The sequence below is a fragment of the Pituophis catenifer genome, unplaced genomic scaffold, assembly GCF_029215685.1.
Source record: "Pituophis catenifer annectens isolate HBS135680 unplaced genomic scaffold, rPitCat1.0.hap2 SCAF_18, whole genome shotgun sequence".
Classification (NCBI taxonomy): domain Eukaryota; kingdom Metazoa; phylum Chordata; class Lepidosauria; order Squamata; family Colubridae; genus Pituophis; species Pituophis catenifer.
In genome coordinates, this window is record NW_027256898.1 from 5,889,596 (window position 1) to 5,904,026 (window position 14,431).

At 48.8% G+C, this 14,431-nt stretch overlaps 1 protein-coding gene across 1 annotated transcript in view; it reads left to right on the top strand.

Moving 5' to 3' along the window:
• Nucleotides 1–14,431, top strand: part of TMEM201 (transmembrane protein 201) — a 33,191-nt gene that overhangs the window by 14,773 nt on the left and 3,987 nt on the right. The window contains exons 5-9 of the mRNA XM_070956191.1: nt 780–1,168; nt 2,638–2,841; nt 10,304–10,521; nt 12,391–12,462; nt 13,086–13,364. Of these exons, the coding sequence (XP_070812292.1) occupies nt 780–1,168; nt 2,638–2,841; nt 10,304–10,521; nt 12,391–12,462; nt 13,086–13,364 (1,162 nt within the window). The remainder of the gene's footprint in view (nt 1–779; nt 1,169–2,637; nt 2,842–10,303; nt 10,522–12,390; nt 12,463–13,085; nt 13,365–14,431) is intronic.

Consider the following 14,431-nt stretch of genomic DNA (forward strand, 5'->3'; position numbering starts at 1 on the left):
TGAAAAAAGCCTCAAAAACAGGCCAAAAAAAGCCTTGAAAACAGGCCGAAAACGGGCCTCAAAAACGGACCGAAAAAAGCCTCGAAAACAGGCCGGAAAAAAACCCTAAGGGCCAGAAAAAGCCTCGAAAATGGGCTGGAAAAAGGCCCGAAAACAGGACATGTGGAGGCCAAATAAACGTCTGGCAGGTGGGCGGGGCTTCGGCAATATTCGGTCTATAAGACGCACAGACATTTTCACCCCCTTCTGGGAGACAAAAAAGTGTGTCTTATAGTCCGAAAAATATGTTATTTTATATTATATTATATAGAGGGTGGAGGGGGAGGTCCTTTGAGTGGTGCAGTGGCCTAGAGGTGGAGCTCTCGCCTGACAATCAGGAGGCTGTGAGTTCGATCCTAGGTAGGGGAAGATATTTCTCTCTCTGGGCACAGTGAGAATATATCTGCTGAACAAAACTCCTCATTGGGGACAGGAAGGGCATCCGGCCAGTAAACACTCAGCTCCATTCAGTTGCCCAGACTCCAGCCCGCTAAGGGATTATGAGGCCGTTATATGATGATGAGGAGGAGGAGAGAGGGAGCTCCTTTCTTCTGCCTTTAAACATTTCAAGATCAACATGACTCCTAGGGCTGGAAGGGGCCTCCGGAGGTCTTCTAGTCCAACCCCCTCCTCAAGGCCGGAGACTTTATACCATCCTGGTCAAACGGTTGTTTTATTTTTGAACACGTACACTAGATCTGCGGTGTCTTGAAGTTTCTTTTTTTTCCCCCCCTCTGTAGAGTTTTTACGCCTCGGCTTCTGCGGGCAATACCACCCCACTGCGAGTGATTCTGCTGCGGTTTCTGGCCTTCCTCAGTTGCACCACTCTTGTGGTGATGGCCCTCTACGGGTCAGGAGACCCCTTTTTCTCGGGTTCTGCTACATCGCCGGTTCCGCCAAGCTCAGGTCTGTCGAGGAACAAGACCGAGCCACCTCCGCCGGTGATCCTGCCACGTAACGGCTCCCTCCTGGAATCGATGGGCTGGCAAGAGGCTATCCAGTCACTCTCAGCGCAAGCCACGGAGATGCTGGAAGCAGCCTGGATCTACGGGAAGAACCATCAAACGGCCGTGGTCGTCTTGGGGCTTTTCACTTGCATCCTGGCTATGTTGCTGGCGGGACGGATCAGGTACGATGGGGCGGTCTGCGTGAAGGACTTTGGGAGACGGAGGAAGCCAAGTGCCTGAAATCCATTCTAAGCAAACACTTGAAACCCTGGATGTTGTAGGGACGCTTAAATCTCCCAGGGGTCCCGAATCCAGCAGTGAAAGGCACTTACCTTCGCTACCGGTTCGGGAGTGTGAGCTCGCGTTCACTCCGCTCGTGCACGCCTCTTCCACACATGCCCAGAGGGTCAAAAACAGGATGTAATGACGTCCCGGTGGGTGGGTGGAGGCTCCCGCCGCTGGTGCTACCGGTTCGCGCGAGCCGGATAGATCCGGCCGGATTTCACCACTACCCCAAACATAATTGCAGCATGATACAAACCCTTGAACCTTAGACAGTGGCGTAGAGAAGGGAAAATTAAGCCGCGGAGAAAGGTAAAATTGACGACGCTTCCGGCCGATGAGTGATAAACCCATTATTATGGGTTTATGGGTCATTATTATGAGTGATAATCTGGAGACAACAGCGTGCAAGGAAAAAGGGATGAGGAGGGAAGGGAGGGGGAGGAAAAAACTTTGTTCATAAAAGCTCTAGAGCAGGGGGCGGTCAAACACAATCGCCCGATGTAGTCGGATTCGGCCCGTGGGGCCATCCTGGAAAATGTTAAGGGGCTGGCTCGCGTGGCTTCGGCCCAGTCTACCCAATGTGAAGAGGAAAACATGCCAGCAGTTTGGGGAGTGGTGTCAAGCTGGCCACGCCCACCCAGTCAGCCACACCCACCCAGGTCAATTACAGCCCTGATGCGACTCCCACCACGCATGTGTGTGCGCCCCCGTGTCCCCCCGTGCATGCGCACGTGACCAACCCACCCCGCCCTGTTTTGGGCCTAGCAAGCCTCCCTGCAGCCTCCTGGAACCAAATATTTTTTGTCCCAGGAGGCTGCAGGGAGGCCTGCTAGGTCCAAAACAGGCCACAGGCGGGTTGCCACCCGCCCCCGTGCTCCTCCCTGCCCCCTGCGCATGCACACGCAACCGCCCCTCCCGGACATGCGTACGTGTCTCCCGCATCTGTCCTGCACAAGTGCAGTGGAGACCTGAAACTCAGCTGGCCGGGGGATGCGGGCGCGCATGCAAGGGGGTGGAGCCGAGCTAGGCGACGGCTCGCATGCCTGCAGAAAGGGCTCCACGTGCCACCTGTGGCACACATGCCACCGGTTCACCATCCCGGCAGTAGAATCTTCCTTTTTTTGTTCCTCTTAGAATGCATCCGTCATAAGGGCGAGGACTAGTTTTCAAATAAGTTTTTCAAGGGCTGTCCTAACTCCAAACGTTTCTTAAGCAAATTGTCATAAATCAAGGGCTAACTCCCTCTGTCCTCAACACACACACACACACACACACACACACACACACACACACACACACACACACCGGCCCCAAGGTGCCTTCCTTCAGATTCTCCCGAAAACTGACCTCTCTTTCCGCCTTCCAGGCTCCGACGCATCGACGCCTTCGCTGCCTTCCTGTGGCTGCTGGTGATGGGCTTCCACTTGGTAGAGAGGTATCTGCAGGTGGACATCCCCAGCTGGGTGGAGACCGCCAAGTTTGGCACCACCTCCCTGTGCTGCTTGGTGGGATTCGCAGCCGCCGTGGCTACGCGGAAGCCCGGGGGTCAGTGGAGACCTCAGCCCCGAAGGTCAGAGCCTCGGCAGTGACTTTGGCGGGCGGGCGGGCGGGGTTCCAAGTGCCTGAAACGCCTTCGAATTTCTCCCACGCCGCTTCATCTTCGCTCTTCCCATCTCGGCTTTTTTCCTCTTCCTCCCTCCTCTTCCTCATGTCTTCTTAGGCAGCTACCGGGTGCATCTCCGTTTGATCCACATCCGGGCCGGCTCAGCTTCACTTCCGCGGTTTTGGTGGGGTGGGGGGGAAGACGGATATTTGTGAAGATCAGTCTTGAGGGCCGGGATGATTTTTGGCTAGGGTGGCTGGGGTCTCTCTCCCTTAAAGCAATAATAATAATAAAATAAATTACATAGATAAAATGAGTCGAAGGCAATTTAATCCCTTAAAGCAGTGAAGGCTAACCTTTTATGTCACTGCGTGCCGGAGATGGTATGCAAAACCATCCTGCCTGGACCGCGCAGCCTCGCTGGCTTTTGTGCTCACGGGAGCGCCAAAACCCGGAAAGGCAGCATTCCATCGTGCATGCACGCGCCGGCACTCGAACTTCCGGTTTCCGATGCGGAGACGCACCGCGATGGAAACCCGGAAGTTCGGGTGCCAGCACGTGCATGCACGACGGAACGCTGCTTTTCCAGGTTTTGCCGCTCCCACGCGTCGCGGAGGCCATCTCACCGGCGCGCGTGTGCACAAAGGAACGCGGAAGAGGAGCCTGCGAGGCCGCGCGAATCATCCCACGGGGGATGATTCTGCGTGCCGCATCCAGCACACGTTCCATAGGTTCGCCAACACGGCCTTAAAGGAAGTGATGCATCAGTAAAACTGAGCAATGGGTGGAGGAGTCAATGAAACGACCCCAGGTACCCGGGCAAAAATAAAAAACCCAATTTTTTTTTTTTAATTGACTTGGAGGCTTTGCAGTTAAAACTGGATTGAACCTCGTTTGCATTTACACTCTTTGCATGTTCTAAGACGGGGTATGTTACGTTTGCACGGGGAAGTTGGTGTTTGATTTGGTTTGAAGGGTGCGGTGTTTCCTTTCCTTTTAATATTTTATTTGTCCACTTCTTAAAACTGACACGTGGCCTTCGGCCCCTTCGCTTGGATCAGAGCTCTACCAAGTGAAGCCAGCCTGCGAAAAGCCCACGCATAATTCATCCTTTCCCCTAACTTCTCTTTCTCACCTCTCTAAATTCTCTTTTCTCTTTCTTTTAAAAAAAAAGGTAAATTCCCAGCTAGGTTGATCAGGTTTACGCAGTTTTCCCCACCTCTTTCAAATAAAAATGTGGAATTATTAAAAGAATCCTGTTTCGGGGTGGGGAATTCTGCTCTGCTAAACTCAAAGCATCTCTTGGCATTATTCCCCCCCCCCCCACATCTTGTCTTTTAAAAATCTTTTTTAAAGTTGTTTTTAAAAGACAGAAGAATGATAAGTTTGAAAGCATGTCTGGTTGTTTTGCAAAAAAAAAAAAGAAAGAAAAAGAAAACCTTTTTTTGTTTAACCTCTTTTTAATCCTGGGCGTGTTTGCGTTTGTGCATTTTAATACCTTTAATAGCTTTTTCATCTCTTCAAAGGATTTGCAATTCTCTTCTCTTCCTCCTCCTTTCCAGGGTTGGACTGCAGCTCCCATCAATTGCCCACACAGGAGTGCAGGGGCTGATAGGAATTGTAGTGCAACTTCTCAGGATTGGAGGTTTTTTTTCTGTCTTTCTTCGTTTTTGTTTTGTTTTTTTCAACCCTTCTTCCAATGTCGATTTTTTAATCTTTCGCTTTACAAAAAGCCAGCCTTGTGAAAAAGGTAGGCGAATCAAATCTTGGGGGGAATCACGGATATAGGATTATTTATTCTCTGATATTATAGCCAACTTATATTTAACTGGAGCAAGATATCTGTATACTTCGTTTAATAAGCTTTTGATTTCTTAACGTTAACAAATTCTGAACGGGAATTGGGTCCCACACAAGCAAAATGGAGTTTTTAATTATGATGGCTACTTGGGCTTGGAGGCCTAGATTTATGCATCCGGCCCAGACCGATGTGATTAAATCTCTTGGGGCTGAGCTGGAGATGAAGAAATGAAAGAATAACCGAGTTTACAGGTTTTCTTTATATTTTTCTTTTGCATCTTAGCCCAACTTTCACCATATAGTGGACAGCGGGAATAGCTGAGCAATTTCGCCCAAAGCTGATCGAATTTTCCCTTTCCATCCCCGGTTTTAAACCGGATCATTTTGCGGTCTTAGGGCAAAATAATTGGTTGTCCAAAATCCTAATTTTTTTTTGTTTTTCTCGGCCAACCGGGTTAAAGACCTGTGAAGAAGCTTTAGGAAATGTTTCAGCCTGGGCAATGCGATATGTTCCGATAATTACGGTGATTATGATGACTTGTTATTATTATTATTTAACTTTTAATATTTTTATCCTTGTGCCCGATTTGTTAACACTAATTGTTAAAAATAAAAGGCGCCTTGACCATATTACTTTGTCAGTTGCCTTTTTTTTTTGTTTTTTGGACTTGTCATCGTGACGGTGGATAATGTTTGCTCTGATAAACTCCCGCCTTGGTAACTGGAGCCTGAGTGGCGTAGGAGGCTAATGCCTCCTAAGGCAGCATTTAACATCCAGCTGCCTGCAATTACTGCGAGTTCAATTCTCACCAGGCTCAAGGTCAACTCAGCCTTCCATCCTTTCTAAGGTGGGTAAATTGAGGACCCAGTTTGTGGGGGCAATAAGCTGACTTTGTATAAATATATACAAAAGGATGAAGGCTATTGCTTAACGCCTTGTAAGCCGCCCTGAGTCTCCGGAGAAGGGCGGCATATAAATCAAATTAAAAAAACAAACAAACTGAAAGTAGAGAGTGGGGGAAAAGACTTTCTAAGGCCGTGATGGTGAACCTATGACATGTGTGCCGGAAGTGGAACGCAGAGCCATCTCTCCGGGCACACGAGCTGTCGCCCATTGCTCTTCCGGGTTCCGGCGTGCCAGCCAGCCGGCAGCCATGCATGCACAGGAAACCGGAAGATCATCTTCTGGGCGCACGCATGTGCACCAGGCAGCTGCTGTTCCAGTTTCTGGCATGAACGGGCACTCCCGTTTTGGCACTTGGTGCCCAAAAGGTTCGCTAACGCTGTTCTAAGGTGATCCCCAACTTCCCAATTTCTGTCTGCAAAGGGGTAGATAGGTTGAGCATCTAGCTTGGAGCCGAAGGATTGTGATTGATCGTTAAACCAGGGCTGTGCAAGATAAACACGGCGTAGAGAATCTTAACACACCTTTCCGTTCCTGCTTTACAATTTAGATGTGCTTTTCAGTGTCTCTTGCTTTTAATGGTTTCGGAAGAATTTTTACAGGGGTTTGTTTTTTTTTTTTTTGGTCACATTTCTGAATTCCCACCAGGGCGGTGAGAGAATTTTCCTGGAACGGTTGGACTCCGGTCTCCATCAATCCCTGATCATCGATGGGGTTTGGAGTCCAGCAGCCCTCATAAGGCCTCCAGGGTGGCTTAACTGAGACTATCCCCCCCCCTCAAAAAAAGCAAAATTTGGAGTGCGTCAGTACAAAACTGCGGTGGCCCCAGCCAAAGAACGTAGAATAACAGAGATGGAAGGGACATTGGAGGTCATTTAGTCTGACCCCCTGCTCGAGCAGGAGAGCCTATATCATTTAATATAAATAGCTTTCCAGTCTCTTCTTAAAAGCCTCCAGTGATGGAGCACCCCCCAACTTCTGGAGGCAAGTTGTTCCACTGGTTAATTGTTCCGACCGTTAGGAAATTTCTCCTTAGTTCTAGAGGTGTCAACTTGCAAAGCTTTCAAGTTGCCATGAGCAGGAGGGAGGGAGAACTGAAGTGCATTCCATACATTCTTTCTGACCGCAGTCAGAAGGAGGGTGTTAGGTTTCACAGCCAGCCAAAGTGGTTAATTGGAGAATGTGATTTATGACATGGCCAGAGAGGAAGGGAGAGACAGGGTCATAGGGGAACGTAAATCTACGTAGGATCAGTCCTAACTGCATCCCAGTATTGCCGGAATGTTGCTCCTAATAAATGAATATATTTCCTTTGAAGTTTGGATCATGGCTCATCTTTCGGAAACTTGACACTAGGTTGATAAGCTTCCATCCGTTGCTTCTTGTCCTGCCTTCCGGTGCTTTGGAAAATAGATTGATTTTCCCCCCCCCCCCCCACTTCCTCTCTGTGGCAGCCCCTCAAATATTGGAAGACTGCTATCATGTCTCCCCTCATCCCTTCTGTTCATTAAACTAGGCGTACCCAGTTCCCGCCACCGTTCTTCGTATTTTTTTTAACCTCCGGTCCCCTAATCCTCTTCGTTGCTCTTCTCTGCACTCTTTCCAGAGTCGCCACATCTTTTTCTATATCGTGGCGACCAAAACCGGACGCGGTAGCTTTCCAAGGGTGGCCGTACTAAAGGCCTTGTAAAACGGTATTAATACTTCACACAAGAAGTATTAATACTTCTTGATTCTATCAAGAAAATAGGTGTGAAGTTTTCAAAAACGAGATGGGTCTGGGAAGGGCCCAGGGCGATCCGGTGGGTTCATTTTGTGGCACCTTCAGCTCGCCGGACTTGAACCCCCCCCCCGAACGATCGCTTTTCACAGCTCAAAAGCTAAAATCATGTTCCCGGTCCTCATGAGCGTCTTGAGCCCTGCTTCGAAGGAGGAGGAGGAGCTGAGAAGGCGGCTAAGCAGAACAACGGGGTACATTGGGAAAGTTTCTTTTTGGGCTGTAGAGATTCTCAAGTCCTCCAAGTTGTCCCAAAGATGCTTTTTCAAGAGGCCACTGGATTTTCTGGGGTTTTTTTTTTCCTTTTTCTTTCTGAAGACGTTTCGCTTCTCATCCCAGAAGCTTCTTCAGCTCTGACTGGATGGTGGGAATAATGGGAGGATTGATACTCCTTGCCAGCCTGCTCTTCCTCCCTCAACCTCTTCTGCCTTTCCTCTTCCTTCCGGGTTTCAACGATGCCTTTGGTGCCTCCCTCAACCGCCTCTGTCCGGGGATCGGCTGGTACCTGAGCTGCCGCCATGGTGACACCCCCCCTCCCCTTGCTGGCGGGAGCTGTCACTGCCCCCCTCCCTAAAACACCGGCTGGGCTCAGCCAATGGCAGGGAGCCATGTAAGTGTGCCCAACCCTCAGACCCGGATGGAGAGCCGGCAAAGAGCTTTTGTCTCTCGTTTATTTTGCATTTTATTCCTTGAAAAGGGCCGTTTCTCGGACGGACGGACGGAGGGATCATCTCTTGGCGTGTTTGTCTTGTGTGTTTTCCTTCCCATTTTGTTCAGGCATTTTCTTTCTCCCCCCTCCCCCCCGTTGTTTGTTTTAAATACTTCCCCATCCACTGGAGAATCTGTTTTTTTTTAAAAAAAAAATATCTCTGCAGTCTATTTAAAATCCAGGCGGAGGAAAAAAAAAAAGCAGCTTTATTTTGCAAAGTCTTTTTACAAAATGGCACAGGTTCGACACAACCTTTTGTGAGTTTTTTTCTCTCTTCCTCTGTCTTTCTCCCTCCTTCCCTCTCTGTTTCCTTTTCTTCCTCCCTCTTTTTCTTTCTCTCCCTCCATCCCTCTCTTTCTCTCTCTCCCTCCTCTTTTTCTCCCTCCCTCCCTTTCTCTTTCTTTCTCTCTCAATTTCTTTCTCCCTCCCTCCCTCCATCTCTCTCTCTTCCTCTTTCTCCTCATTTTCTTTCTCTCCCTCTCTTTCCCTCCCTTTTTCTTTCTTTTTCTTTCTCTTCCTCTTTTCTTTCTCTCCCTCCCTCCCTTTCTCTTTCTTTCTCTCTTTTTCTTCCTTTCTCTCAATTTCTCTTTCTCTCCCTCCCTCTCTTTCTCTCCCTCCCTCTTTTTCTCTCACCCTCTTTCTTTCTCTTCCTCTTTTTCTTTCTCTCTTTCTCTCCCTCCCTCCCTTTCTCTTACTTTCACTTTTTTCTTTCTCTTTCTCAATTTCTCTCTTTCTTTCTTTCCTTCTCTTTCTCCCTCCTTCCCTCTCTCTTCCAAACCCCGTTCCCATTGCCATTTCAGCCACACCTTTTTCTGTCTTTTGTTCTTGCGCTGATGCCATACTCTTATCGGAGAAACGAGCATCCGTGGGGTTTTTTTCAATTCCCAAACAAGACTCGTGGCATTTGGACAAGGGGGAAAAAAATGCACACATTCTTAATTACTGCTTTCTGAATAAGATCCGTATCGATTATTAGCCAAAAAAGAGTCATTTTCAAATTCAAATTCTCCGGGGCTACCTCCGATAATTTTACTGGTATATTTTTTTCTCGCCACGGATGGACGAAACGCCCGGAAATTCATAAATTTTTGCGGGAAGGGAACCAAACGGTTTCCTCACGTTCAGAGGGGGCCTAAATCAAATAATTCGGCTAACTGTAATTCAGTGCTTGTAAGATTTGGGCAGAATGCAGCTGGTTCCCAAATGCTTTAGATCCTTTTTTCTCCATCTGTACAACTTTTAAGATGCGTGGACTTCAATTCCCAGGATTCCCCAGCCACTTAGGAATTCTGGGAGTTGAAGTCCGCACAACCTTAAAATGGCTCAGGTTGAGGAATGCATCTCTAGAACAAAATGCATCCAGGGGTGGGGTTCGAAAATTTTAGCAAGGGGTTCTCTGCCTGGTTGCTGGGTGGGTGTGGGCGTGGCCTAGTCACCCTCCTGCACCATGGGGGGGGTGTTTTTGCCCTCCCCAGGCTCTGGAGGCTTTTCTCGAGCCTCCAGGAGGGTGAAAATGGCCTCCCCAAGCTCCAGAGGCCCTCTGGAGACTTCCCGAACTTCCGGTAGGCCCGTTTTTTGCCCTCCCTGACCCTCCACGCACACCCTGCACTTACTTGAATCCAAAACGGGCTGCATGGGGACTCTTTGGAGGGGCGGAGTGGACGGGGCCAGCCAAGAGTGGGATTTGGGGGCTGTCCGAACTGCACAGAATCTTAGCTAGAGGTTCTCACGAACCCACAGCAGCCCATCCCTGAATGCATCCTGTTCCATCTTTTCAAGGATTCAGCCCACCTACAGAAAGAGGAAGAATAAATTTGCAATTGTATTTATTTATTTATTTGTCAAATTTATACAATCCCCCTGCCCTCTCTCTCAAAAAAAAAAAAAAAAAAGACGACGGGAGGCATACGGCACTGAATTAAAATAACAAAGTTATGAAAACCGTTGTCATTATTAAAATGTAAACAAAACCACCAGCTCCAAGGAGAGAATGACAGTGAGAGAGATCGTATAAATAAATAAATAGAGATGAACGCCATAAAACATCTTAAAGAAAGAGAGACCGTTCTGCAAAGCCCCATTTGCTTGAAAAGCAAAACTTTTATTTTTGGTTTTATGGAGCCAAAAATTAGGCCGCAAATGCAGAAAAGGGGGAAAAAAACATTTTTTAAAAAAGCTTTTTGTGCAAAGCAGGGGGCGAACGATTGCAACGTTGCGATGTTGTGCGTCTCATTTGCAGGTTTTCTCCAGGAGACCAACTGGCCGTGTTCCCCGGCAGTGCCGAGTTCAGCTTTGCATATCCTTCTCCCCCGCTTCCTTTCATCCCCAGTCCTCCCAGTATCCTCCAGTTAAACCAACGGCTTTTCTGCTCCCCACGCCGGACGTCATCCTCGTCTCTCCCCGGACGGCTGAATCGGGCCCTTTCGCTCGGCACGATTCCTTCCCTGGCCAGGACTGGTAAGTTAAACCTTGTTTTCTTTCCCTGCTTTGACTGGTAGTGCGGTTTTATTTATTTATTTATTTTTGGTGGCTTTTCCAAGTTTCTAGTCCTTTGCATGTTTGGCCTCGCTGAAGACTGAACCGCTGGCTTTCCTTGCCTAAGTGTGCTTTTTAATCCGATATTTACTTTACTATTGTAAAGTTCGCTTAGATAGTCGTTTGAAGTTTTCCTTATTTAGATTATTTACACTCATTTTAAATATTACATTCCTTTTTTTTCTAACGTGAGATGTTTTGGACTCGGAAAATAAATCGCAAATAAATCTGATATTTTGCTCTTCATAAATAGGCTAGGGCCGTGATGGCGAATCTATGGCACGCGTGCCACAGGGGGCATGCGGTGTCTTGTTGCCTGGCACGCCAGCTCAGTTCCGGCACACATGCGCATACCAGCCAGCTGATTTTCGGGCCTTCTGGGTCCACCAGAAGTAGGGAACCAAGCTCTCTAGGAGTCTCTGGAGCTGGGGGCAGCAAAAAAAGTCACTTCCTGTCCAACCGGAAGTTGGGAAACGGGCCGTTTCAGGCCTCCAGAGGGCCTCCGAGGGGGTGGGGAAGGCTGTTTTCGCCCTCCCCAGATGCATAGAGAGGATCTGGAGCCAGGTGAGAAACAAATACGGGCCTACCGGGCCATCGCGTGCTAGGAGCGGGGGGGGGGGAGGGGAAGTTGGTGGTTGCACACGCATGCATGGAGCGGGGCGCACAGAATTATGGGTGTGGCCACGCGTATGCGCGAATCTCCACACACCCCCTCCCCAATCACTGGGCTGGAGCATCCTCACAATGAAAATGAATTGTCACATTTTTTTTTTTTAAAAAAAAACTATTGAGTTGCCTAAGCGTCATTTATGAGGGCTGCATGAAGTATCTTTTTTTTTTTTTAATTATCTCTGTAATAAAGATTGATATATTAACATCCTTCTCCAGACCTGACAAAAAGGAGCTTGGAACTTCTCACAAAAATGGACAGCGAAATTTTGGGAAAATTTGTGGTTTTTTTTTTTTTTTCTGGTACCACAAACATGCTTCAAAAAAATAAATTCATCCATCAGCAAGTGGAGTTTCTGGGAGGTGTTAATTCACTTGGGGACGGGGATTTTTTGCTTCTCATTCTGCTCATGTTCAAACCAGGCCCTGTGGTGGAGAAAGGTTTTTGGGATCAGCTGGGGAGGATGGTCTTCCTGTGCTTTCTTACACTTACACATCTGGGTCTAAACGAAGCATTTGAGCTGTTCTTTTAAAGTTGATTATATAGATTCCGACAAGGGGGAAAAGTCCTTTAGAGTGGAGACCCTCGAAGTAGAGCTTCTTTGTTCAAAGGCAGTCTATCTTAACCAAGGGAGAGTTGGGATGTCGCTTCTGTCGAACTCGGCTCCATCTGGGCCCGATCCAGCCCAAGATTTGCCCCTCGCGAGGTTCAAAAAAGCCTTGCAGCTTCTGATTTGATTCCGAGCAGCGACGTAGCAGATAGCAATCGCACTTAGACTTATATACCGCTTTACAGTGCTTTTACAGCCCTCTCTAAGCGGTTTATAGAGTCAGCCTTTTGCCCCCAACAATCTGGGTCCTTATTTGACCCACCTCGGAAAGATGGAAGGCCGAGTCAACCTTGAGCCTGGTGAGATTCGAACTGCCAAATTGCAGGCAGTCAGCAGAAGTAGCCTGCAGTACCGCACTCTAACCACTGTGCGGCTCTTCAGATTCCGCCATCTTTGTACCCACAATAAATAACTTCGCTGCAGTCACCTTATGCCTATCCGCTTCCCTTTCTAATCGGGTATCCGCCCATCCTGATTTTTTAAAAAATTATCTTTTGTTTTCTGTGTTGAGATTCGGGCTACCTGTTCAGCGGAAGTCGGCCGCCCTCGCAGGCCTCCTGCCCCAAGGATTGGGCAGCATCAGGTGAGCGGAAGGCGTGGGTCCCCCCCCTCTTCCATGAACCCCCGTTTGACGAGCTTCCTCTTTTCTCTTGCCACATCTGGAATCCAGATGTTAGCCTGTCGAATCGGGCCGGGAAGGTCTGCCTTCCATGCTTACATCAGCCAAGATGGGGCCACCTCCGTTAGGTGTGAGCAGTGGTGTGATTCAAATAATTTAACAACCGGTTCTCTGCCCTAATGACCGGCTGGGTGGGCGTGGCCATGGTGGGCGTGGCCAGGGAGTGGGACAGGTGGCACTCGGCCACCTGCACCCCCCTGGGAGCAAAAACAGGCCACAGGGGGGATGTGCCATCCCCCCCGCCCCGTTTTGGGCCTAGTAGGCCTTTCTGAAGCCTCCTGGGAGCAAAAACCGGGCGCAGGGGGAATTCCTGGAAGGGGAGGGGCCAGTGAGCAATTTAACTACCAGTTCGCCGAAACCGGCTGAATCCCACCACTGGGTGTGAGGTGATGGCTGAGAAAATAGCTGGATTGGGTGGGGGCTCTCCCCTCCCAAACTCCGGAGCCCACATATTTCTCAAAATATTGAGAATCGGGATGAGGCTGATTCTAACCCCGTTTTTCTCGGCTTCCTTCCGACCCTTCCAGAATATTTCTCGGTCCTCTCCGGAAGCTGCATGCCCTCGCCGGCGCCCTCGCCAGCACCGTCGGTGGCCGGCTCCATGGCGTCCAGTTCCAGTTCCTTGCGGTTCCGCCGGCCTCTCATCAGCCCCGCTCGGCTGAATCTGAAAGGGCAGCAGCTGAGACTCTTCAGGGGACAAAGGGAACTCCATCACGGGGATGATTTTGCCTCCTCGGAGAACAGCCCGTTTGCTCCGGAGCGGTCCGTCTTTCCCAAAATGCACTTCGGAGAGCAGGGCCTACCAGGTACGCGCCATTTGGAGACATCGGAAGAACCAGATGCAGATATACCGGACAGTCTCCAAGGGCAGTCCCGTAGGTCCGGGGGAAATACTGCAGTCTAGCCTTCCGGATGCGTTGAGGCTACGTTCCCAGAATCCTTTGGAGGTTGCAATATATTCAAGATCTGGTCCCTGCTTTTAAGAGGACATTGAAAGGTCTCTTGCTTGACCCCAAAAGTGATTTTTTTCAGGAGGCAACTGGTTTTTTTCTTTTGAAGACATTTCGCTCCTCATCCAAGAAGCTTCTTCAGCTCTGACTGAATGGTGGGGAATGGAAGGGTTTATATTCCTTGCAGAGAGCTGGTCCTTTGCATCCTTTTAGAGGGTTGTTGAAGCCCTTGGAGGTTTACCTGTGTCCTCAGGGTCACCTGAGTAGTGCAAATGGTTCCTGTAGTCCATAGTCTGAAATTTTTGTTTCCATGGGAAATCCATTCCTACTCCCACACCATTCCAAGGATGTTCACCCCAAATTGTATAGCTAAAAATCTGTGGAGATTCTCCGTCCTCCAGGTCATGGTTTTCCCAAAGCTGCTTTTTCAGGAGGTAACTGGGCTTTTTTTTTTTCTTTCTTTTGAAGACGTTTCATGTCTCATCCGCTTCTCAATTTCGACTCTTCAGAGCTGATGAAGCTTCTTGGATGAGAAGCGAAACGTCTTCAAAAAAAAAAAAACCCCAAGAAAGTCCAGTTGCCTCCTGAAAAAAACAAACCTTTGGGACAACCGTGATCTGGAGGACTGAGAATCTCTACAGACTCTTTTGCCTCCTGCTTGAGCAGTGGGGTCAGACTAGAGGACCTCCAAAGTCCCTTCCAAATATGTTATTCTGTAAGGAGTGGGTGCATTTGTTGGCCGTGCTGGTTAGCGCTTGGAGCAGTCGCATTCCAAACATAACTGATCTTTTTGAGAAGGATGTGAAGCTCAAAATCAGTTGCCCCCCTAAATCAGATCTGGGTACCATATTTTTCGGAGTATAAGACACTTCGGACTATAAGACGCACCTACCTTTTTTGGGGAGGAAAACAAGAAAAAAAAA